Source organism: Parasteatoda tepidariorum, chromosome 5 (genome assembly GCF_982258835.1).
Source record: "Parasteatoda tepidariorum strain Cologne lab strain chromosome 5, Ptep-v5.0, whole genome shotgun sequence".
Lineage (NCBI taxonomy): Eukaryota > Metazoa > Arthropoda > Arachnida > Araneae > Theridiidae > Parasteatoda > Parasteatoda tepidariorum.
This window is the reverse complement of record NC_141759.1, coordinates 3,968,293-3,993,749: the sequence shown is the minus strand read 5'-3', so window position 1 is coordinate 3,993,749 and position 25,457 is coordinate 3,968,293. Positions and strand designations below refer to the sequence as shown.

General features: G+C 29.2%; 1 protein-coding gene across 39 annotated transcripts in view; it reads right to left on the bottom strand.

Annotated features, from left to right (window-relative positions):
* Positions 1 to 25,457, bottom strand: part of Upf2 (UPF2 regulator of nonsense mediated mRNA decay) — a 91,310-nt gene that overhangs the window by 28,630 nt on the left and 37,223 nt on the right. For 21 of the 39 annotated variants that reach the window (XR_015433583.1, XR_015433582.1, XR_011637729.2 and 18 more), the window contains 14 exons: positions 24,217 to 24,274; positions 23,243 to 23,298; positions 16,818 to 16,934; positions 16,627 to 16,728; positions 15,934 to 16,017; positions 15,218 to 15,391; positions 14,881 to 14,940; positions 13,608 to 13,746; positions 8,455 to 8,591; positions 6,814 to 6,997; positions 5,093 to 5,194; positions 4,345 to 4,436; positions 2,252 to 2,434; positions 976 to 1,054 (listed from right to left, as the gene is read on the bottom strand). Coding sequence is in view for 35 of the 39 variants with exons in the window: in XM_087163170.1 (XP_087019296.1) it covers positions 976 to 1,054; positions 2,252 to 2,434; positions 4,345 to 4,436; positions 5,093 to 5,194; positions 6,814 to 6,997; positions 8,455 to 8,591; positions 13,608 to 13,746; positions 14,881 to 14,940; positions 15,218 to 15,391; positions 15,934 to 16,017; positions 16,627 to 16,728; positions 16,818 to 16,934; positions 23,243 to 23,298; positions 24,217 to 24,274 (1,567 nt within the window). In the remaining 4 variants the exon portion in view is untranslated. Of the gene's footprint in view, positions 1 to 975; positions 1,055 to 2,251; positions 2,435 to 4,311; positions 4,437 to 5,092; positions 5,195 to 6,813; positions 6,998 to 8,454; positions 8,592 to 13,607; positions 13,747 to 14,880; positions 14,941 to 15,217; positions 15,392 to 15,933; positions 16,018 to 16,626; positions 16,729 to 16,817; positions 16,935 to 23,242; positions 23,299 to 24,216; positions 24,275 to 25,457 lie in introns of all 39 variants that reach the window. The other 18 variants (XR_011637728.2, XM_087163165.1, XM_071185414.2 and 15 more) reach the window with 1 other exon arrangement.

Below are 25,457 nucleotides of genomic sequence, written 5' to 3'. Positions count from 1 at the left end.
CATCGACCACAATGCTGACGTGAAATATCCTCAGTGGTAGACGGATTATGGATTAAGGTCCCCTTGTCGTCAGGTTCTCATGGTCTTCTTCATATAACGCAAATGCGGGTTAGTTCCATCCAAAAGTCCTCTATGAAGGCAAATTTCTCCCAATACTCGATCCAGGAGTTCCCTTGTCTTCTGTATTGGGTTCAAAATGACAAGGCGAGGAACACGAGTAGTCCCAAACACATAAAATTGGGTCGGCTGTTCAACGATGGTTATAAGAAAAAAAGAAATTCTCAGAAAAAAGAATGTGCCTGAATGAAGATGTGTTCAAAAGCTTACAAAAATGGATTTTTCTCAAGCATAAAATAATAATTTGAAAAACATTCCAAACTATTTAAATGAAGATTTAGTTAACAATTTAAGATTTAGTTAGTTAACTGGTCAAAAGACCAGTTATTGTATGTTGTATTATATTGTAAAATGTTGGTATATTTAGGGTAAAGAATTCTTTAGGTGAAAAATTTAATTAATAAATAAAATCGTGCAATAAAATTTTTTTAAATATCTTGAACAAACTAGACAGACACCTTTTTACAAAAAATATGCTAAAACTAAATTTTGATTAATTTACAAGCTATTATTGCATAATAAATTTTTACAGCAATATTTTTTACTGAAATATGTAGAATTTACTTTTCAATTTTGAGCAATTTACAAGCTATAGTATAATGAATTGCTGCATTCACATTTTCTATTAAAATATGTTAAAATTACCTTTCAAATAACTAATAGACAATTCCTGTAGAACAAATTATTAGTTGAAATGATGAGATTGAATACAGAGTTACCAAATACAGAGAACAAAAAATTAATAATCAAAATAATAAAGCAATTATAAAAATTTTACGAAAAAAATTGTTCAAAATAACTAACAAAATATGTATTGAAAATTGAAAAATAATACATGAATTTTTGATAAATGTGTACCTGTTTTTTTATTGGTTCCTTTAATATTCATTGGGATGACAATGTCTACTTGTGGTTTGACTGACTCCTGATTACGATGCTGAAAGTGAATTATCAAAATTATAAAATTTTATTAATACTACAAATGGAAAACACAAACAATAAATTCCATGATTTTTTTATGTATACATTTTAGCATTTGTTTCGGTAGATATTATTGTAAAAAAGTACATAGAATTACCTTTGTTATACAAATAATCTAAATATTTATTTTTAAAACAATACAAAAATAATTGTATAAGACAAAAACTTTATAGTAATAGATAGCAAATAAAAAAATAAAAAATAAATGTATGCAAACGTATTTTAATATGAGACACAATTTATTACATATAAGCACAACAAAGAGGAAAGAAGTTGAATTCGTCAAATATTCATAGTAAAATATGTCTCATCTCAACAATAATTTTTTTTTAAAAATGTTTTTAATATTCCCAGTTTGTTTTATGTAATTTAATGAAATGTTCCCCTTTCTATTTCAAATTGGATTTTCATTTTAAAACTTTTACCTTAGAAAATTTTTATGTCCGTATTTAAAGTTCAACAGTCCTTCACGCATAATTTTACTTTTATATATATTAATTATTTATGTATTGTAATAAGCTATGCTTTATCCAAAGGTGACATTTTTTTCGTCAAAAAAACAATTACTTAAAAGTGTATCTTTACTAAATAACAGTAAAATATACAGAAACACCCAATAGTAAAATGGAGTCCTTAATCTCTGTATAAAGTTTTTGATACTATTTTCTGAAGATTAAAACCCATCTTATGTTCCTTGATGAATGTAACTAAATATTATTCTGGTTAGAAATTTTACAGCTAATTTAAGGAAGCACTACAATAAACATGTTTAACTCACAACCAAATAAAGATTTTTCAGTTATGAAGTTTTTAGAATTATCATAAATTAGAAAATTATATTTTAAAAACTACTAAAACAATAAAAAAAATCAGTGGCTGAAAACATGGAAAAAATAAGAATTTTTGAGGAGAAAGTAAAAATAGAGGAATAAAAATAAATAAAACAGAAAAATATTCTCCTTATATCTGAATAGCTACTAATATGAATATATTATATCTGTATCAAGCAGGTTATGAGAAGTAAGAAACAAACCAAACTGTCCAAGCAATTTTCGAACTTGTCTCACTTATTTGAGAGGCTATTTTCTTTAGGAAACACTTTCCGTTTTTAAAGTTTTAATGTAAGTTAAAATGTGAATGTCTGAATCCTTACCAGCATGCTCTCGGACAGCATTCTGTCGAAAGCAGTCATGAAATCATCGTCCTCGGCCGTCTGTACCTGCTTTGTGACGGGACGTACGAGGGGTGCATCTTCCGTTCCCTCAGAGGCAGGATCAATATCGCCATCACTTTGGGACATCACAGGTCGACTGTTGTCCACCTCATTCTCATCATCCTGAGTAAATAGAACACATTATCCAATAAATAAAAAATTTTATTAGCAATTTAAAAATAAAAACTAAAATTACATAAAACGTAATAAAACTATATCAGGGAAATGCAACGTCTTTTTGAAAGAGTGCCCCAAATACTAAAAAAAAAATTTAAAAAAAAAGTACAGCGAGAGCCAACATGAGTAAAGTAAAACTGCAGTCATAAAAATGTGACTAACATATTTAAATCATAATTGTTCCCACATCTCTTGTCTTCTCGTATATATCGTTATGCTTTAACAATCCCATCACTATTGCTACCATAAGATATGGATAAAACACTCCAACTAAAAAAAAGCGAGTTCCAACAATTATACGAATTAAATTCTTTTTCTACAATTTCTGAGACATTTAGACGTGCGATCAATATTGAATAAATATCCGCTTCCATTTACAGTTTCTGTGAACAGTTATTTTTTTGTTACAACTGTATTAAGCTGAAATGAGAGCATTGCCTCACAGGATGATAAAGACGAAATGAAAAGACGATGGGGTACAAAATAGCAGAAAGAAGCTTTCCTTCCTTGAGAATTATTCAAGGGGAAGAGTGTAGTGCATCTACCACTACAAAAATGTAATTCCAATTCACTAGTATATAAGACATGTTAACTCAATTCTATGATGGAGTATCTTTTCATAGATGAAAGTTGACACTGTTGATAGCTACCATCTCCACATTGGTGACCTTCGAATATGATGTGAACATGCTTCCTATCTTAAAAGTAACGCCCACTTTGATTGGAATATGCCTCCTTCAATGGATGGTCCACATTGAGCAGTTGACGTATCCTCCTCACGTTGTAGCTTCTCAGTCTCAATCACACACAACATATACACTCAACAGCTAAAGGCAACACAGGAGCGACCACGACCGTGAACTTAATACAAATCTCACAATCAGCAATAAAAAAGTACAGTGATCTTAATACAGCTCCCGACCCCTCTCAAAACAGCAATGATTCATAACTAGTGGTATCCGTTCATTGAATTCTATCACAGATATAATTCTGGAAGGTTGTTGAGCGGTTCTTGAATTCCGGTTATTTGTTGAGCGCTCATCGATTTCATACATTATAAGCACGCCAAAATTTTTCATAAAAGTAAAAAATTTGGATATTTCAGTATATATTAGAAATCTATATTTGTAACTATATTTATAATTAATTTAATTTAATTATTTGGTTTTTATACATTGTTTATATTTCTTGTTATTACAATTATTAATATTTTTAGCATACATTACATAAGACATGAAATTTTACAAATCATAGTCGATATTTTACAATCAGTCCCGTTCAATCACCCCTCACAAAACTGCATGTTTTTCGTCAAAATTTGGAGAGGCGCTTCATCAGTATTTTATAGTATTCTTACAACATTAATTAGATCCTCTTAGAATGTTTTGGAAAATAACAGGTTCCCACGTTGTGTGATATTTTAAATAAATAAATGCCTTTATTCCTCTTTTGTTTAAAATACGTACATATTTTTTCGATCAAAATATTTCACACTTATTGTAAATTTATTAATTTTCTTTTTCATTGCTTCTTTATTACATTTCAGTCATTTTTAGGTCATTATCTTATATTTTATATTGACCTGCATTTTTCATTTTCCCGAATCTATGGTTCACAATGAATGGTCCCATGAGAGATTATCAATCAAGGTTCAACTGTATGATGTTTTACCCTCAAAAAGTGCAATATAAAATAGAACTAACGTATGGTATTTATGTTAACACATTTATAATGACATCTTGTGACACTCAATCACAATCAAAATAAAAGGTTACAAAATTAAAAAGAAGATCCCAATTAATGGAAGGAGAAGAAAGGCTGACCTTTTCCAATGAATGCATGCATTTAATTTGTACCTCTAGAGGTTGACTCTGACTTCCACTGAAACCATCTGTGTCACATTCATCTTGACCACTGCATTCACTCTGCATGTCCTCGTCCATGTCTTCTGCAACACATTTATTGGACACTCTTAAAACAATGATCTACACTTTTTGTACCATGACATTCAGAATCACGACACTTTATTCCTAGCATAAACATAACTTATCCAAACAATCGGTTTGTAAAAAGATTAGAGAAGTAATTAAATAGAAAAAAAGTTAACTCAAACAGAACATCAAATAGACCAAAAGAAACATGAATAAAACACAGAAAATTATCATGGGACATGCTGAATGCATTCATGTTAGAGCTTTACTATGAATAACTGTTTTTTTATTTTTTAATTTATTAAATTTACAAACAACGTTAATAAACTTAAGGAAAGAATAAAATAAGAGAATGGTTATTGCAGATTATAATCTTTAACTTAGTCTTTTAAATGAGATTAATCTTTTTCATATGTGGCGAGAGCATAAACAGAAAATAATAATAAGAAAAAAACACAATTGAATACAATTAGTCAATTAATTAAATGCCATTTTTTTTTTTTTTTTTTTTGAAATTGGTAAAATGTATAGTTTAACTCCGATAAAATTTTCAAAGATTGATTAAACAAATCGCATTTTTATTTTGGATGAATTTTGAGACAAAGGAACATACAAAATTAAGCACAGAAAGGACTGAGAATTTTTTTGTTGTTGAAAATTCAATTGCACATACCATCCTCTTCTACAATTGGGCACAGATTATCTTCTTTGGATGCTTGGTGCTGCTCAGCATCTCCTTCCTTCTCTTCATCCAGAATTGTGGGACAGATTTCAGCTAGAAAAGAAGAAGAAAAATAGCAGAAACAGAGTTCTTGTTATGGAGACATCTTCAGCAAAACTGTAAAAGGAAACAAGACATTTTTGCTGAAGCATTTTACTAGATTTCCTTTTAAAACAATTTCTCAACGAATATTATTTTTCATATATTTTAAAAAGTTTTCAACAATGCTTCTACCTATGTAAACATAGACAAATTCAACCATTATACAAGAGAAATATGACTTGAAATGTTGCGGGCTGCAACTTTGTCAAAATTTTATATCCGACCCTTTTATGTTTAAAGGAACATTAAATGTTACTTTCAGATTTTTATCAAGTTGTACAAAACAAAAGTACTGAATTACAAATTAAAATAAGAAGTAGATTCTTAAAAATATTTAATTGCATATTAAAAAATTCTGGCTACAATAACTTTAATTCGCACCTATGTATTAAATAATTATGTGCAACATTGTTAAGATATAAAACTTTAAAAAGGTTGGTATTAAAACTTACATAGTAGCACACAAAATGTTCAATGGGAGAATTGAGGTTTGTCTGCTGCAACCACCAGAAAATAGATATTTTCATTTTAAATTAAAGATGTAAATAATTAAATTTACAAATGTAAATAAGTTTGGATAAAATTTATTGATTTAAAAAAAAAGTTAAATCAGAGAATTTCTTCGTGAAAATTTATGGTACGCACACATGCTAAATTATATTCACAAAATTGGGAGAGAAAAAAAAACGAAATAAAAAAGAGCAACATACACGATTATTTTTATATTTGAATAAATATTTTCTTGGATGCAAAACCTGAGAAAGAAATTTCTTTGCATCGTTGGTAAGTCGAATTTCACAAAAATGAAAAAATTAGGTTATTTTATTTATTTTTTTTTAACGAGAAAAGTATTTTAAATCAATATAGATTTCTTGTACGATAATTGTCCTAAAAAATGACTAGTTTAGTTGGCAGGCCACAAAAAAAAGCTTTGCGGGCCAGATGCGGCTCATAGGCTGCCAGTGTGAAACCACTGATACAGAACAACAAGAAGAGGCGACACCAGCCTTCCTGTTATCCCTGAAAAAATGGCGAAACATTGCTGCAGAAAAGCACCAATGCTTTAAACAAGAAACGATGAAGGGCGATTTTTAAGTAAAAACTCTTTTAATTCTCATAAAGTATGCTCTTTAAGTATTTTTAAGTAAGTTTTTTAATTATATTATGAATTGTATGAGGTCTACTTGTATACATTTTATATTTGTTAAATATATTACATTTATACCTACTCTTTCCTTTTTCATACTCTTCACTTTCACCACCATTTTCAGTTATCCAAGTTAGCTGCGGTGCACATTAACTAGGATAATCGGGACTTTACCGTGTTAAATTTTCTTGTATTATGTTAATTTTATTACTTTAACAAAGCTATTTTTTTCAAACTAATATTTTTTCCTGTAAAGCCTTTCCACAATACTCATAAGTTATGCAAACATAATGCTCTAAGCTAGAAGAATTTAATTGTTTTCAAATTGTTTCAAGAATTTTTCACAAATTTTAATGTTCTGGTTAGGCTGAAATCTGAATTTAAAAGAGAATGATTATTTATAAAACAAGTAATTGAACCTTACCAACTTTTGGCTTTAATTCATTGAGTAAATTTTCCACAGCCTGGTTTGCTTGTTCAAGACTCTCGAATTGTTTGAGTTTAGGTCTGAGGGATGTGATCAGATCAACAACCATGAACTTGATACTCACAGGAAAAGGATAATCCTCTGTGTAAATGTCAGCTGACATCTTCATCCAGAAATAACGCTACAAAATTTTTTAAAGTCACTAATAATCTTATTTCCATTATAAAATTTTAAGTAATAGCTGTTAAATGCATTTAAAAAAAATCACAGTTAAACCTATTGGTAGGGCTGCAAGTTTGTAGCAGAAAGAAAGAGTCAAAATTTGCTGGAAATTTTAAAAATTAAGTTGGAACAAAAAATGTATTAATTAGTTTAGTAATAAATACACAGGATATGCAAAGCGAGCGGCTCAGGGGATGTAGTGTTTGCCTGCAAATGAGGTGAACGGGTTCAAATACCAGCAATGACTAGTGATACGAATTCCGCATTCAGCTTGCACCGATCACAGTGCTGATAATAAAATATCCTCAGTGGTAGACAGATCATGGGTTAGAGTCCCCTTGCCATCAGGCTAACCGTGGGGGGTTCTCGTGGTCTTCCTCTCCATTTAACACAAATGCAGGTTAGTTTTATCAAAAAGTTCTCCCTGAAGGAAAATTTCTCCCAATACTTGATCCAGTATTTCCCTTGTCTTCGGGATTGGGTTCAGAATTACAACTCCACAGAGTGGTCATAAACCCAAAAAATTGGGTCAGTTGTTCAACGACAGTTATAAAAAAAAAAGATGTGAACAGAAAATCATGGAATATGCAATACCAGTATTTTTATTAGAATGACTAAAATTTTGCACATTGTAAAATTATTCTCATTAATGTTTCGCTATTTATCAAACATTTGTTTTCCTGCAAATCCATAAGTTTTTCAGTGCATGGAGCAAAATGGATTTTAAAATTTCATTATCCAATGCATAACCCGAGTCCCACCTTAAGAATTTCTCATTAGGGAGGGGGCTTATAAGGCTTTTTCTTCATTATACAATCTTATTTCACTTCAAAATACATTCTTATTACACAACAGAATACATTCTTGTTTCACTGGTTTTGGAGATTCTTTTAAGCCACACGAGCTTATTACTTTTTACTTTATATCATAACCATTGTCGACCAGCCAACCTGATATTTGTGTTTATGACTACGAATGTTCGACTCCGCAGCCTTGTAATTTTGAACCTAACCCAGAAGACAAGGTAACTCCTGGATCAAGTATTGGGATAAATTTATCCTCGTGGAGGACTCTTTGAGGGAATTATCCCTCATCTGGGTTACATAGAGAGGGAAACCCCGAAAACCTCCCAGTATGACGGCAAGGAGACTAACTACCGCTGAGAATATTTCCTGTCAGGTTGGTGCAAGTCAGATGCGGAATTCATATCAACCAGCCATCGATAGGATTCAAACCTTGTGCACCTCATTGGAAGGCGAACGCTCTTCCTTTTCAGCTTAAAAGGAATCATTCTTCAGTTTACAATAAAAAATTTAACAGCTAAAATACTATTAGAAAATAAAGTTTTGTTAAAACAGTTTGTCATATAAATCATACATTGATAGAACAATATTAACATAAAAAAAAAAGTAAAACCTGGAAAAATATGAGGAAGCAATCTAATTTCTTCTTGCTAGAACCATTGTTGAAATATTGACCACAAGTTTCTAAAAGGATACAAACAAGTCGAATGCGAAACAGATGATCAGGTGGATCCATTTCTGAATAAGAACCTGTAAATGCGAGAGAATATTCTATACATATCTAATTAAAATTAAAACTTGGAAAAAAAATTGTTAGAGTTTAAAATTGCATAAAAACATTCAATTTAGTGTTAGAAATTGACTATCTGGTTTATTTTTTCTAATTCAATGCCATTTTTAATTTGAATAAACAAAAAAATCTTTTTTAACGAACTTAACATGATATTTCTTTAACATGAGCGATAGTAAATAAATAAATATAATTATAAAACATTTTTTAATAAAAAAATAATATTTTGATACTAGAATGACCCTAACTTTCACATGTGCTACTAAGTCCTAAAATAATTATGGTAGCTTATTTGACCTCCATGACTTTTCCTAAATTTTGGAGGTCTTCAAAAACATTTAAAAATTGTTTTATTAGATTATATAAATTGAAGTTCTACCTAGAACAACTATAGCGATCAGAATTACTGCAATAGAAATTTGAGTGTATTTCTTGGAAATAGCACACTCGTTTTTTCTTCATTGCTTTTTATTTTACTTTGAAATTTTGAATCCAATCCAGAAGATATGGGAACTCCAAGATCAAGCATTGGGAGAAATTTTGCCCTTGTGGAGGACTTTTTGATGGAACTAATCCGTATTTGTGCTATCTGGAAAGGAAAACTATGAAAACCTCCAACTGTTAGTCTAGCGGGCAAAGGGACTCTAACCCATGTTCCGTCTACCACTGAGATCATTTTACGTCAGCACCATGGTCGGTGCAAGATGGGTGCGGAATTCCTATCCACCAGCCATCTTGGGATTCAAACCCTGTTCACATCCATGCGAGGCGAATGCTCTATCCTCTGGCCCACCATGGTACTTCTACATTGCTTATCTTTATCCTATATATGTGCATGCCAGACAAGGCTAACACAGTACAAGTTTTTTTTTTCACTAAGGAGAACCATCCCCTGCTTGCCTACATCCACGACTGCTTACATAAGAAATTTTTAGATTCCTTTGAGATATGAGCTCACAATCAGCTAAGAAACGACACATTTGCCCGACAATCAAAGAAATAGAAAAGTTTTGTCGAAAAATCCAAATTAAATCTTTTAGCAGAAAAAACTTATCAACTGCTCGTCCCATGTAAAACAAGGCAAAAATTTATTCAGTACATGGAAAACAAGACTGAAGGTTTGGATTAAAATATTTGCTGGTAGAAGAAACTTGAGAACATATTGTTTGATATAATTTGATGCCCTTAGAAAAAGATAGAAACAGAAGTATACAATGAACTTTGCACAATTTTTCAATGTGAAAAGGGAATTGTGAATATTTAATGTGTCATTTCAACTAGTCTTGTGACCTGTCTATTTAAGATTAAAATATGCTGCAATCCGAAATATTTCACATGAACAGCATCATTTTCTCTCCCTTCTTTGCAGAGATAAAGACAGGAAAATGTTTGATCCTTTAGCAGTGAATAAGCTGAACAATATTTTCAGTTGTGAATAAGGCCAAAAAATTTACATGCTTTAAAGATAGGTGGGAAAATGATTTTTCTCTTTTTGGAATTTAGAGTAGAGATAGGTGCTTTCTGTGTCTGATTTCAAGAGATTGAAATAATGTTTTAGGGCACAAATGACTCTCAGTGTTTGGTAACAGTTTTTTCCATCATAATTGCCTGCTTGGCGACTAGGGTATCATGGGAAACTTTAAAAAAAAAAGTCCATAATGAGAAGTGTTATATTTTGTAGGAGTGAAGTTTAACAATATATATATATATATATAAACTTTGTATATAGTATAAATGTTACTGTGAATGACAGAAATGGGTGTTTGTTGACTTTGACTGGTAAATGTTGTCAATTACATAGTCGCTTTGGCAAATGTTCAAAACATATACTAGATCTAGTAAAGTGCCACTATCCGGTAACCCTAAATCGATGTTTTTTAAAGTCAAGTGCCCAGTATGCATTAACCAAGCACTGATGTTTCTCCTAATCTATCATCGGCAGACAATAAAATATCGAATAAATATAATAATATTAACGAATAAATGAATATCAAATGGGATACAACAAATATTACAGACATTCACCAAAGCGACTATGTGATTGCTGACATACACCGGTGAAAGTCGACATTCTCTTGGTTTAGATCATTTGGAGTAACACACATATATATATATATATATATATATATATATATATATATATATATATATATATATATATATATATATACAGTACCGCTCAAAAGTATCAGTACACCTAGAAACTTATAAAAAAATGGCACAATTCAAAGTGTCATAACTTCTTTAAAAATGATCAAAAATGCTTCTGCTTTAGCTCATTTTGAAGCTTAAAATCTCTACTTTTATGTACTCTAATTGTTTTTAATTAATATATTTTGCAACTATGTACAATTACACTCTAAACAATCATAGAAAATTGTATTAATTTTTATTATACCATTGAAAAATTTGGACTTTAAGCTTTCATTTAAAAAAAAAAAAATTCCAAGAAAACATGTTTTTTGACGAAGTTATTGTCAAATAAAAAAAAAGATTTTTTTTTCAGAATTTAATGATTTTTCAGCAATTATAATGAAGTTTAGTGTAATTATAATATGATATGAATTTTTTTTAATTAAAATAAATTAAAATTTAATATTTCTCGATAATATTATTTCATAATTTATTATAACAATTTTAACTTTTTTTTTTTTGGAAAAAATAATAATGAAATAAGAATCAACGTTTACAATTTAATATTTTGAAATTTATTTTTTCGCATTTTTCTCAGAAAAATTTGAAAACAAAAATGTAATAATGAAAAAATATTTTACATCATATTTTGCTTTCTTCAAAATATCCTCCCCGGGTTTTTATAACTGCAGCACACACTCGAGGCATCCGATCAATCAGCTTTTTTAATGTTATCTTGTCTATTTTTCGCCACTGCTTTGAAGGACTTTCCACATATGATTTATGCTGGTTAATCGATCGAAGACCGAAGGTAGGAGGACGAGCCTAAATAGCTCCTGTGCGGAATTCATTATAATTGATGAAAAATCATTAAATTCTGAAAAAAAAAACTTTTTTTTTATTTGACAATAACTTCGTCAAAAAACATGTTTTTTTGGATTTTTTTTTAATGAAAGCTTAAAGTCCAAATTTTTCAATGGTATAATAAAAATTAACAATATCTAACCCCTTTGTGCCCGTACATCGCGTCAAACTTCACAAAAAATTAATACAATTTTCTATGATTGTTTAGAGTGTAATTGTACATAGTTGCAAAATATATTAATTAAAAACAATTAGAGTACTTAAAAGTAGAGATTTTAAGCTTCAAAATGAGCTAAAGCAGAAGCATTTTTGATCATTTTTAAAGAAGTTATGACACTTTGAGTTTTGCCATTTTTTTATAAGTTTCTAGGTGTACTGATACTTTTGAGCGGTACTGTATATATATATATATATATATATATATATATATATATATATATATATATATATATATATATATATATGGGTCATTCTCACAAAAACAGTCATTTTCATGTCCCCAGTATATTTTATGTTTGTTTTACAGCTTACGAAAAAAAAATTCAGGGAAAGTGTCCTTCAGAATGCAAGCTAACAAAAGAATAAAAATAAAATTATCAATTTTTATTTTTTATTTATTTTAGGTAATTAAAATATACCAATATGTCATTCCCTCACTTGTCCCCACTGCTGATTTAAAAAAAGAAAAAAATTGTTACTGAAATAAAAATTTTTTTTTTACAAATTCGTGTTTTTTATTTCAGAATACTAAAATATAGAATTCAGAAAATCAATTTTAAATTTAATTTCTGATAAAAATATTAACACAGCACTATTTTAAACTTTGTCCCCAGTGTTTCGCGTCATTCCCTCACAACAATGTTCTTATCACCTGCAATCTTCTTAGAATAAAAATATTTTAATAAAAACTTCAGAAGTTAACAACTGGCATCATAGAACAAATTGCAGTATGTTTCCAGATTCAACTTAAAGAAGCCTTGCTGTGGAATAAATTTGAATGAATCAAACCAGGTAAAATTTTTTACATTTGTCATTCCCTCATGTCACTTTTTAGAGTAAAATAAAATACAACTTCATCGAGAAAGTGGATAATTATATGTTGCTTTCTTGTATGAATATAATTGTATGTGATTGACTTCAGAAATTAATTAGGCCTAACTGCTATTTTTAAATTTTATTGAATTCGTCATTCCCTCACTAGTGTATAAAGTGAGGGAATGATTCAAGATGAGTATATTATTAAATTTTTTTTTGTTCAATCGTGCCAGACAATTTTATTTCCCAAACCTGTAAAAACTATTAAATATATAAGAGTAAATTATAATAAATATTAGATATACTTAGTATGTTATCATTTTCAAACTTTAGGTAGATGTAACTTAGATAAAAACATGTATTAAAATAAAATATCATTCCCTCACTATTAGTGTCATTCCCTCACTTTTTAAATAGTGAAAATAATTAATTTACTTATTAATTAATTTGAAAAACAAATTTAAAAATTAATAAATTAATTTATTAAATTAATTAATTTATTTATTAAATTAATTAATTAATTATTATAAACTAATTAATTATAAATTAATTATTTTAAAAATTAATTAATTTAAATATTAAGTATATTTTATAGGATATATACTTTCTTTATAATGCCATTACATATTTCTATTAATATAAAAAGTTTCAGAGCTTTTTATTCACTTTACTTTTTCGGGATTTTATGAACTGAAAAATGACAGTTTTCGTGAGAATGACCCATATATAGATGGATAAGGAGGTACCAAATTCATATTTTAGTAAAAAGGAACCCAGAAATATAGAAGTCATAAAGACCAGCACTTTCCAAAGTCAAGTGGGATCCCTGAATCTCAATAGTGATTGGCCAGAAATTTATAACTATTTTTTTTTTAAATCCTTAAATACTAATTTAATCTTTAATTTTTCCCTTTATGAAAAGATCCCCAAAAAATATAACATACCATCTTGATTCACCCCAAATGTAATGAAAGAATATAAAACTTTGAATATCACAGCAGATTCCACCATTCGATAATTGTAGAGCTCTCCCAGATAACGCACCATGCTCACACGCCTCTGGTTGTACTTTGGATGATTCACCTACAATAATTAAACATTTTAATAGGACCAAATGTTCATTAACCTTTTAACTGTCAAGTTATTTTGATGATTGGGGTACATAAATTGTCAATTTCTTTTTTATTGCAAAAATCAAATGTTTAGTACAAAATAAAATATACTTTTAGCAGTTAAAATTTGATATCTTGAATGACACACATAAAAATTCTTAGGCTCGCAGCCACTGCATATTTACTTGAGGTGGTTGCAACTCAGCATGGCAACGGTAAAATTTGCCTCTAGTGGAGCAATGCTTTCAAAAAATAAAAAATTTATTTAATTATTCTCTAGAAACTAAAGAAAATTTTTTTAAAATCATTTTCTAGAAATATAAATCATTCTATATGACATTTCAAAGAACTGGACATCATTTTACAACAAAAAAATTGCTGCGCACTTTAAACATAAACCTCTATCCTTTACAACCTTCAGCAAAGTGCTGCCATCTATTGTTCTAAATTGCATCTAAATGAACTTCTCTCGAGATAGATTCAGATTTCACAAAACGGTCTAACCAACTAAAGTAAACTTCTCCCTTTATATAATCGGGTATAACAATACAATATTTAAAAAAATTAGCCTGAGTAACACTCAGGCATGATATTTTGGAGCACCAGTGCAGTGCCCAAGATTATTTCGGGCATGAAAGTTAAAATACTAAGATCAGAGTAGGCCGCACACTTTGTATGAAGGAATGAAATAATGAAAAAGTTTTCATTGTTCAAACTATAAGGTGTACAAGCTACAGGAAGACCAAACCTATGATAGATGGTTTGCCCTGACTAAGACCTTTAAATACTTAAGATTAAAAAGAAGAAAATGAGGGCAGCAGAAAGGTCAAAATGGAAATCTGTTCTGATCCACACCACATTGTTGTGACATTGAAGAAAATAAGAACTGTCAAAAAAAATTATTAAAAACTTTACATGCATCAATAAACTACTACCTTATGTTTAAAAATATATATTTTAATAAGTCTCTTCATTCCCCTGGCTCAGCTTATAATACAGAATTTAGATAGATTTTCTTTTCTATACAAGTATAAATGACGGTATCTATGCAGCTTTAACTCTAGGTGACACTAATAAAAAAATAAAAATATAAAAAATACATTACTTCCATGCCAAATCTTATATCTTCTAAAACACCATCTACAACTTGAGGGCCAACATTTTCCTAAAGAGAAACACTACTTCATTAAACAAATAACAAGTCAATAAAAAAAAACAATGAAGTTAAACTCTATCACAATAGAGTAAACAGAGAGCACATATAGTTTCAATGACATTAAGAATATTTTATGATAAGTTTCAATTTAATGCAGTTTAATTTTATATCTTAATTGAAAATAACTAATTAAAAATCTTTTTTTTTTTTGCTAATTCAAACTTTGAATGTAATCCCATTAAGAGTTTGACTTAAAGAAGAAATAGCATACTTTAAAATAGGATACCTGATAGGCGACTAAGCCAGCCAATAAATTAGCCACACATCGAATATTGTAGTACTTCACATTCCAAATACCGGTCAGACATTTAGTGATGTAAGCAGCCATCTCTAGATCATCCCAATCGAGTTTACGCATTTGTCGTAAAACTTTGGTGGAAGCAGAGTATTTCTCAGAGTTCTGAAAGGTAAAAATAACATTTTTGAATAAACATTATATATATTAAACTTAAACATTTTAATGAATAACTAAAATAGCAATTTAGTTATTAAATAGAAGCAAATAAAGGGCGATTTATATTTTTTTACTTGACTTCGGAGAGTTATACTAAAATTAACTTTCACAGTTGGAAGGCAATTTTACAGTTTTTTAAACAATTAGAGAGGTAATTTTATGGTACACAGACAGAATTAATTCAGTAACAAAGATTTGTGCTACAAACATAACATGCAGCTCAATTAACAGAAATCCATTGAAAATAACCATTACAATAAAAGACAAAATTTGATCTTTTAAAATAACCTCTACGCTTACTCGATCAAAGTCATGTAATTTTATCAACTGAGTAATAATTAACAGTTAGTAATAATTCATATGAATCCTTTTTGAGGTTTTTTTCGGATGTCAATTCACGTATTCGCATTTGCATGGCAATGCTAACAACAGCTTATACAACAATGTCAAAAGAAATAATATTAGTATTATAACAAAAATGAAATTACTTTATCATTTCCAGCTTTAGTCAGATCTTGATAAAGCAGCTTTCTGATGTATTCATGCATTGGAGGACGCTCTACTTTAACTATCTGGAAAATAAATGTTCACACCAGTGAATATGTTACATCTTTTAAGATTAAAAAACATATTTGACCTTTTAACTATCAAGTTATCTTGGTGATTTAGGTACACAAATTGTAATTCTTTTTTATTGCAAAAATCAAATGCTTAGTACAAAATAAAATATACTTAGTAGTTGAAAATTGATATTTTGAATGACACACATATCACACTCAGTGTGGCGATGGCAATGGTAAAGTTTGTTTCTAGTAGAGCATTATTTTATAAAGATTAAAAAAAAAATATTTTTAAATTATTTTCTAAAAAATTAAATCATCTATACAACGTTTTAAAGAATTGGACTTTATTTTGCCACAAAAAAAAATCTGCACACTTTGAACATAAACCTCTATCCTTGAAATCTTAAGTATAGTCCTGCCATCTATTATTCTAAATTGCATCTAAACTTTTACCAGAGATAAATACGGGTTTGACAAAGAGATGAAGCCGAAATAAACTTCTGCCGACATATATTTGGGTATAACAATAACTAAAAAAAACTACCCCGAGTAATAATCGGGCGTGACATTTTGGAACACCAGTGCTGTGACAGTTAAAAGATTAAGACAGAGACTTACTGGGGCAACTTCAGGAGGATTACAATAATAGAAAGCATTCTCAATCATTGTGGTGTATCTGCTGTCTAAAGATAGCACAGACTTTTTTCTCATCATTTGTTCCTGAAAAAGAATTCATTTATTTTTCAGTTTCATTGGGAAGTGACTTGCTTTATTCAAAAGTAAAAACACAAAAGAAAGAAACAAATTACCAAAAGAATTTTCAACCTCTGATGAGAATCTGGCGCTTGGAAGAGGAAACGCCCACAGGTTTCCAACAAATTGCATGCCATCTCAATGTGATGGTGAATGAAATCCAGCAGCAGCAACTGAAAGAAAATTAAATAAAATCAAAAATGAAATGTACCATTAAAATAATATTTCTAACAAATTTATAATTTATTTCACTTTAAGGTTAATTTATTTCACTTAAGTTCTATTTCCAATTTATCAATAATATTCCTCAATATTTAATGGGGCTTTTAAATGTCAACATCTCAATTTATTCTTGACCGTTAATTTATTAGGTCATTGATATAAAAACATTTATAAATTTAAATGGAATGAGATGGGCAGAGCATATTAGCCATTTAGATAAAAACTAGTCTAACTCATGAGATATTCAAACAAAATCCAATTGGTAGTAGAGTTAGAGAGGGTGCACTTTTAGAGTAACTTGACAGGTTACTCTAAAAGTAAATCAAATTCTGATTTTTTTTTTCATTGTTAAATGTGATTCATAAAATTTTTATCCTTCCTTCCAGACACTTGCAAAATGTCAAAAAAATTAATTATTACAATATAAATAATATATTGTTCTAAGATTCTCTATTTAAATAATTATTCCAGAAAAAAAGGATATATATATATATATATATATATATATATATATATATATATATATATATATATATATATATATATATATATATATATATATATATATATATAAAATACAAAAAGTAAATACTTTTGTATTAATAAAAGAATTAAATCTCTTTCGTTTTCATAAAATGTCTTTGTTAAAGAATAAGCGTAGAGAGATTCTATTTTGGGAATTCAAGGCTGAAAACATACCATTGAAATATAAATAGATTTATATTTCAAAGGAAGAGTTATTCTTAGAATCGTTCCCTTTTTCAATTCCATATAAGGAAGCAGAAATGATTTTCCTTAATGCGTAAGGATACAAGGAATGAACGAATGCGCCTTTTTACCTCAAATCTATGTTTGTATAAAACGTAAGTGCGCATAGTTTTGCGTGTCCTTTTCATCTTGATGTGATCCCGATAAGCTGTTCCGGGATTGTCCGGAGTCTTGTCCACTCCCCCTCCCATAGGGAGTGTGGACGTGAATTGTTAGCAATACCAGCCTATATTTAAATAAACCTGTTTAGAACGTATGATGGCTTAAGACTGCAATTATTTCAAGCTAAATACAACACTGATAACAGGGTTGGAGCCCTGTTATTACAAGACGCCAGGAGTAATACTTGCGGAGGAAGTTTACCCATTTTGACTGCTTCGTGGAAATTTTCCATCACCCCCGCAGGAGAAAAAAATCGGCAGTGAAAAAAACGTTGAAGGAAGGATGGCGATTTTCCACCCGTACTACTTGTACCTCGTCGCGCCTGAAAAGCTGATGTAGGAAGGACGATGGCTGGAGATTGTCCCCTGAAACCAGTGAAAGTATCCCATCCGATGACCCTACAATTCCATAGTGCCTATAAGTTGGAAGAAACATCATCCAAAGTAGTGATTCGACACCGAGTGATCCTACAATTCTTACTACTCAAGTTGTGAAATAAAAAGTGAATGTGCGCGAATCTTAATCATGAATATTCATGAATTGCTACGATTTAAGTGCGCGAAAAAAAAGTGATTTTTTTTTCTTCTCTCGTCAACGAAAAATGGATGAAGGTCAAAGGAAGAGTGTGGCTAATGGAAAGGATTTACTGTAGATATTTATATTTTTCTCTCATTTTTTTTTCTTTCTCAATGTTATGATTAAATATTTTAGTAATATTAGATATGAGTAGTAATCTAAATATTTTATTTTGAATAATGGAATAGAGTATTATTCAGAGTTAGATTGTATTTCTTGTGTTTAAATATTTTTTTTGATATAAAATTATGATATAGTACTGTATTTATCGTGCATTTTAAAATGTTTTGTTTTGGAAAAAAAAATATGGTTCAAACGTCAATTAAATTAGTGACGGCAAACAAAATTAAGTTATTACTTAAACTTTTGTTTCCAAATGACTTTTCTAGATCTAACCACATAAAAAATTAAATTGTTCAAAACTTTCTTTTGAACCAAACGATGAAGAATTTTCAAACAAACTTAAAGAAATTTGTAATTCTCTTACTTTTTCGGACTTGGTCAAAAATAAAAAATATTCCTATTTTAAAAAATGTGAAACCCAAACAAACGGACAGTTAACACTTAACAAAATTTATGAGACTCCCTTATTATGATAGGCCAAATTTTTAACTCAGTTAAGTTTTTATATTTGATACTGATTTACCATATGCTTTAGTAGGGTTGTAGACTTGCAGGGATTTTTGTTTGTTTATTCATTGTGTCGGGCCAGTTGTTATTCTATTTGGTAAGAGACTGATCATCTCTGCTAATTCTAAAAGTGACAACTTATCTTTGCACATTAGACAGCAGAATTCTCAATATGTTAAGGTTAAAAATGGTGAATAAAATGGTTCCAAAAAAAAAGTAAACATTGAAAAAAGAAAAGAATGATGTTTCAAAAAAGTAAGCATCGAAAAAATGAATGTTAAGGATGTTTCAGTAAAAGTAAACATCAAAAAATAGAAAGAAAGAATGTCCAAAAGGTTCAAATGATTCGAAGATAGATCTAGGTAATGGATGCGTTCATTATCAGGTTAATATCGACGAAAAAATATGTAAAGGGTAACAAAAACAAAATAACTAAAAAGAGATTTAAGTAAACAAAATTTTGAAAAAGTACATGTATCAAAGCTTAGGAAATATCAGAAACCACAAATGTTGAAATTAAAATCTAAATAAATGACACTTGTTGTCCAGTTCGTTTTCCATAAAAAGTTGTATATTTTTGTGTGAAAATGTTTTTTGAAAATTTTAGTTGAATAGTTATATTTTATCAAGTAAATAATCATTTAACCACACACAGACGTGCCAACCTAGCAAAATTAACATTCAGGAGTTTCCCTAACAAGAATTCAGGAGATTTCAGGAGGGGTAAAAAAAGGTGCATGGTATGCAACATTTGGCACTTCTAAGGAATTTTAAGTAAAAAATTTATTAAATATAAGAATGCAAGAAATTTTACACACTAATAGAGCAATAATTGTTTAAAAATATTAAATGGAAATAAAATAATTAAACACAGATTTAGCAACACAAAACTATATTAGGTAGATACTCTTTAAATAAATACCATTTCCTTAATAAAACATTATTCAAAAACCCGACACTGTAATAAAAATACACAAAAACTTTTAAAAAATAAACAAATTGAATAAGTATTTTATTTTAAAAAACCAATTCAATACTAATGTCTGTACAATAAAGAACCAATTATCCGGGATGCTCGGGACCATCGCTATCCCGGATGTCTTAATTTCCCGGTTTCCTGGATCGACAAAAAAGTGTCGTTAATCGATGTTTTATCAAACCCAAATTACAAGGAAAAAATGTAAACACATTTTAAAGTAAGAGAAAAAAGAAAAGCACTCCTAAATCTAAAAAGGAAAAAAATTGTAGAAAAATAAAATTTAAAAGAATAAAAAAATTTGCAAGTTTAGACAAGAAAAACAAGTTTAAAAAATAATTACGATTCCTAAATCAACTAATAAACAAAACCAATGATTAAATAACGCAATATATTTCATGGGGGGGGGGCGAAAATAAAAGGAAAACCTATTAATCTAAATAAAAACAACACTTGAAAATTATCGAACCGAAACGATAGTTAAAAAACGGCACTAGCATAAATATTAAAACCTAGAACAAGGCAAGATCAACGGACTTTAAAAAAAAAAAAAAAAACTAATGAAAAAATTTGGTAATACAAATAATTTTATTGAGTGCAAAATTTATCATGAAAAAGAAAAAAAAAACGTAGTGGAATCAGAAAAACAAAACTGCAATCTGCTTCATAAAATAATTGTATGCTTAAATTAATAAACAATTCTCCTTTTTTTTTATTTATAAAAACGCGATTTTTAATTAAAGCAGGTGTGATTTCCACATCAAGAAAAACTTGCGAATGATACCGCACTTCCAAAGAATCAGAATTTATTCAAAAGAAAAACATTTTATTTTTATTAATCGATGTCAAATAGATAAATATATTTTTCTCTTTCATCTTCTGTTCACTGATATGCATGTGCAATGCATTTTCCCCACCCCCTCGTAAATCAAACTAGCAAACGAAATCATCATGCCACTCCTTTGAGTTTAACGACCTAAAAGAGAATAAAGATCTAAAATCTTCAAGGTCGCGGAAGAAATGACGTTTCTCTGGGTAAACGGGGAAAAAAATTCTTCCCTTCCTCACATTTTCCTCTACTCAACTTCAAGGATTAGTCCAGTTTCCGCTTTTTTTTTTCCATATCGTTTTAGTTCAAAATGGCGGGAGAACCGAGCAAATTTTTTTTCCGGATTATCTGGATACCAGATAAATGGTTCTCTACTGTATGCATGAAAAAAAGAGTTGCAGACTTAGCTCTCCGCAATTAAGTCTTGCTAAAGTCATTGGTACATGATTTGTTGAAATTGATCCATACTTCCGTTTCGACTTAAGACATCCTTGAATTTTTTTTTTTTTTTTAAATATACGAAGACTAAACGAATAATTGATATCACGTTGCTAGTTTACGAGCTTGTTGCCAACCGTGGAAAAATACGCATTAAAAACTATAAAAACAGCAAGATACAATATCAATTCCAACTATCGAGAGTACGAGTTTCCCCACTCCTGAACGGACGTCACTCGATAACGACATGTGACGTCATTGCATTCAACTCCACACGAAAGAAGAGGAAGATTTCACCCGCCCCCAGTGTAAGGGGGCGGGTGAAATAGGAGTGTTTTTAGAGGTAACGTTGAAGAGGGGGGAAAATAAAGCATGTTCAGCTACGCTTCAGGCAGATGGTAGTTTGATAAGAGGGGATGGAATTCAAGCTGAAAGAAAAACTTACCTTCGCACTCGCGGAAAAATTAGGTAATTTTGAGTTTGGCCGTCGATCGCAGTAAAATTCGGGAGTTTTTCAAATCAATTCCGGAGGACGGGAGAATAACTCAAAATTCGGGAGACTCCCGCAAAATGCGGGAGAGTTGGAACGTCTGCACACAGAATCTTAAATTCTGATTAAATGACACTTGTTGTCCAGTTCGTTTCCATAAAATGTTGTATATTTTTGTGTGAAAAAATTTTTTTGAAAATTTTAGTAGATTAGTTTAATAAATGTTTCATTTTTCTTTCTGTTTAATTGACTAAACAGATAAATTGCATAATCATGTTTTTCATATTTTTGTCATTGTAAATAATTTTTTTCTTTACATAATTGAAAAAATGCTGTTTGTAGTAGGGAAAAAGGAACAGTCGTACCAACCTAAAAATTTTAAATTTAAAGAATTCTAAATTTTTTTTATTTCGGCTCACCAAAAATTTTTTTTGGGGGGGATGTAATACAAAAAGTAAATACTTTTGTATTAATAAAAGAATTAAATCTCTTTCGTTTTCATAAAATGTCTTTGTTAAAGAATAAGCATAGAGAGATTCTATTTTGGGAATTCAAGGCTGAAAACATACCATTGAAATATAAATAGATTTATATTTCAAAGGAAGAGTTATTTTTAGAATCGTTCCCTTTTTCAATTCCATATAAGGAAGCAGAAATGATTTTCCTTAATGCGTAAGGATACAAGGAATGTACGAATGTGCCTTTTTACCTCAAATCTATGTTGGTATAAAACGTAAGAGCGCATAGTTTTGCGTGCCCTTTTCATCTTGATGTGATCCCGATAAGCTGTTCCGGGATTGTCCGGAGTCTTGTCCACTCCCCCTCCCATAGGGAGTGTGGACGTGAATTGCTAGCAATACCAGCCTATATTTAAATAAACCTGTTTAGAACGTATGATGGCTTAAGACTGCAATTATTTCATGCTAAATACAACACTGATAACAGGGTTGGAGCCCTGTTATTACATATAGCATAAAAAATAAAAACAAAAAAAAAGAAGAAAATTAAGAAAAAATATTTTTTCATTGTTCCCTTGTTTTCTCTACATTTTGAACTTATATTGTATATATATAATAGCATACATTTGTAAAAAAAATTCATTAATTTCATAATAAAAGCAGAAAAAATCAAAATGCTTCCAGAGCTCAAACCATTGTTTCCTCTCAAAACAACATGCCTTACATACTAAGTATGCATATCAAAAATGATATAATATATCATCGTAAATTCAGATCCGACTTATCTGGCAAAAGCAAATGACATAAAATTATAGTATTTTTAAGAAAATATTCTTAAAAAAGTTTATCGAATAAGCACACATTTATGAACTGTACAACTAAAAATACATTTGACAATTCTATTGGTAACAAAATAAAACATTTTTACTTACTTTCAAGCAAAACAAAGCTTCAGACTTAGGGAAAACTTTAAACTTTACTAGCTCACCTAAAATTTAATTATTGAGGTTATTTTCAATTATGTGTAAGTCAGAAGGTGAGTGTGAATATTAGAATTATTTATTAATAATGTCTTAATTAATGAATGTTGTTTAAAAAAATTCATAGCATAGTAGAAACAGGAAGGGTTGTTCAGAAAAAAAAAAAAAAAAAAAAAAAAAAAAACAGTTTTCCTGATTTTTAAGTACAATTATATCAAATTTTTTCTGATTTTTTATTATTACTTACATTGATTTCTTTAGTTCTGTCACATACATGTACATGAAATATGATGGAAAACCTTTTTATTTGCAAATTAAGTGGAGTAAGCCATTTATTGTCAATTACAAATGTCAGTCTATAATGAAACACTATTTTCCTAATATTGAAAACAAAATTTTAATCAACTTTTCGCTAAAAAATATTTTTCAAATTAATGAAATTTTCATAAGATTTTGTAATTATATTAATCAATATAACTGCAAGGTGGAAAAACTTTCAATAGATATCTATTTATTGATATCAATTGAATCGAAATACATTCAAAAAATACTTTTCAGAAATTTTTTTTTTCATGTAATAAAATATTAAGACTTTTATGCACTACAAACTCAAACTAGTTTCTTTTCAGGTATTTTAATTAAATTCCATGACATTTCCCCGATTTTTCTTGATTGATAAAATTCCCTGACATTTTCTCTAGTCTGTAGCCATTCTGAAATAGAGAGACAGTACACTGAAACACAGTTAGCTGAAAAAATTTAGAATAAAAAAATATTTGAAAAGTGCACTGAAGTTACTTCAAGCATAATCTTTACATAAAACTTTTTTCCTCAATATGTATCATTATATGAATGCGTAAATGTCTTATAAATCCCCTTGAAACTAAATAAAATTTGAGAAGTAGATAATCCGTAAGAGCACTTACCAATAAAACGAACAGTTTTCACTTTAGATTCAATGTTGATTTGATCTTTCTTTTTTATCTGTAAATTGAAAATGAATTATAGAGTTCAATTTCATACATACAACATTCATAAATGTTTAAAAGATGTTTATGCCTTGCAAATTATTAAACATACTTTAAAAAAATATGTAAAGCTACTATTTTCAAATTAATTAACATTTAATTTAAAGTTAAATTGAAAAATTTCCTTTTTTTGTCATGAAAATACTATTATAAAAAATCAAATGTCCCATCTGAAAGCCCTTTCATCAATCATCTGCTAAATATTAATATTTTATAGGCTTATATCTAATTACATGCAGAGAAAAATAATTATTATATATAATAAAACTAGCAGCTGGAAAAGAATTTTCTTCTTCTTAATGCTTGTGTTAAAGCTAAAATTATACGAAACAATAGTTAGACCTATTATCACATATGTTGCAGAAACTTAAACTGCAACTCTAAATAACAAATATTACTAATAATAATAAATGAAAAAAATTTATTATTTTTGAAAGAAAGATTCTAAGGAAGATATATGGACCAATCAAAGAACACCTGGAAAATTAGAAGTAATTTAGATTTAAGTAAGCTCTATGAAGAAAAATATAATAAAAACAAAAAGAATACAATAGCTGAGACATCTGATGCAAATAAGTGATGTAAGAGCAAAGAAAATTTATAGGGAAAGAGAAAGGTCACAGAAAAAGATGGCTAGATGAGGTAGAAAAAGATTTAAAATAAATGTCTCAGAAATTGGAAGATTGACATAAATAAGACCAAGATCTTTTGTAGACAGAAGAGCAAATATATAATTAAAAGATGCATTCTTTGCAAAGTTGTGATTATATAAATAATTAGCATTTCATTTGTGCAGTTGTAAAGCCAAAATACCATGCATGCATATTTTTGAGAAAAATTGGCCCATTTTTATAGAAAAAAAATGTTCACAAATGTTAACAAAATTGAAAAAAAAATAATAGTCACATTCTGGGATTTGCATTAACAGGCAACAAAACTATTATTTTTGAAAGCTTCCATATTGGTTAAATTGATTAGCATTTGGTGCAGCACTACAATATCATAAAATGTCCAGCCTTCACTCGGAATAATAATAGTTATTGCTAAGGTTCACGGCAGTATAGCGACAATTGTCCTCAAATGTTCTACAAATGTCGCTAAAATCAGACACGCAGGCAACAAAATTGTCGTATTGTAAC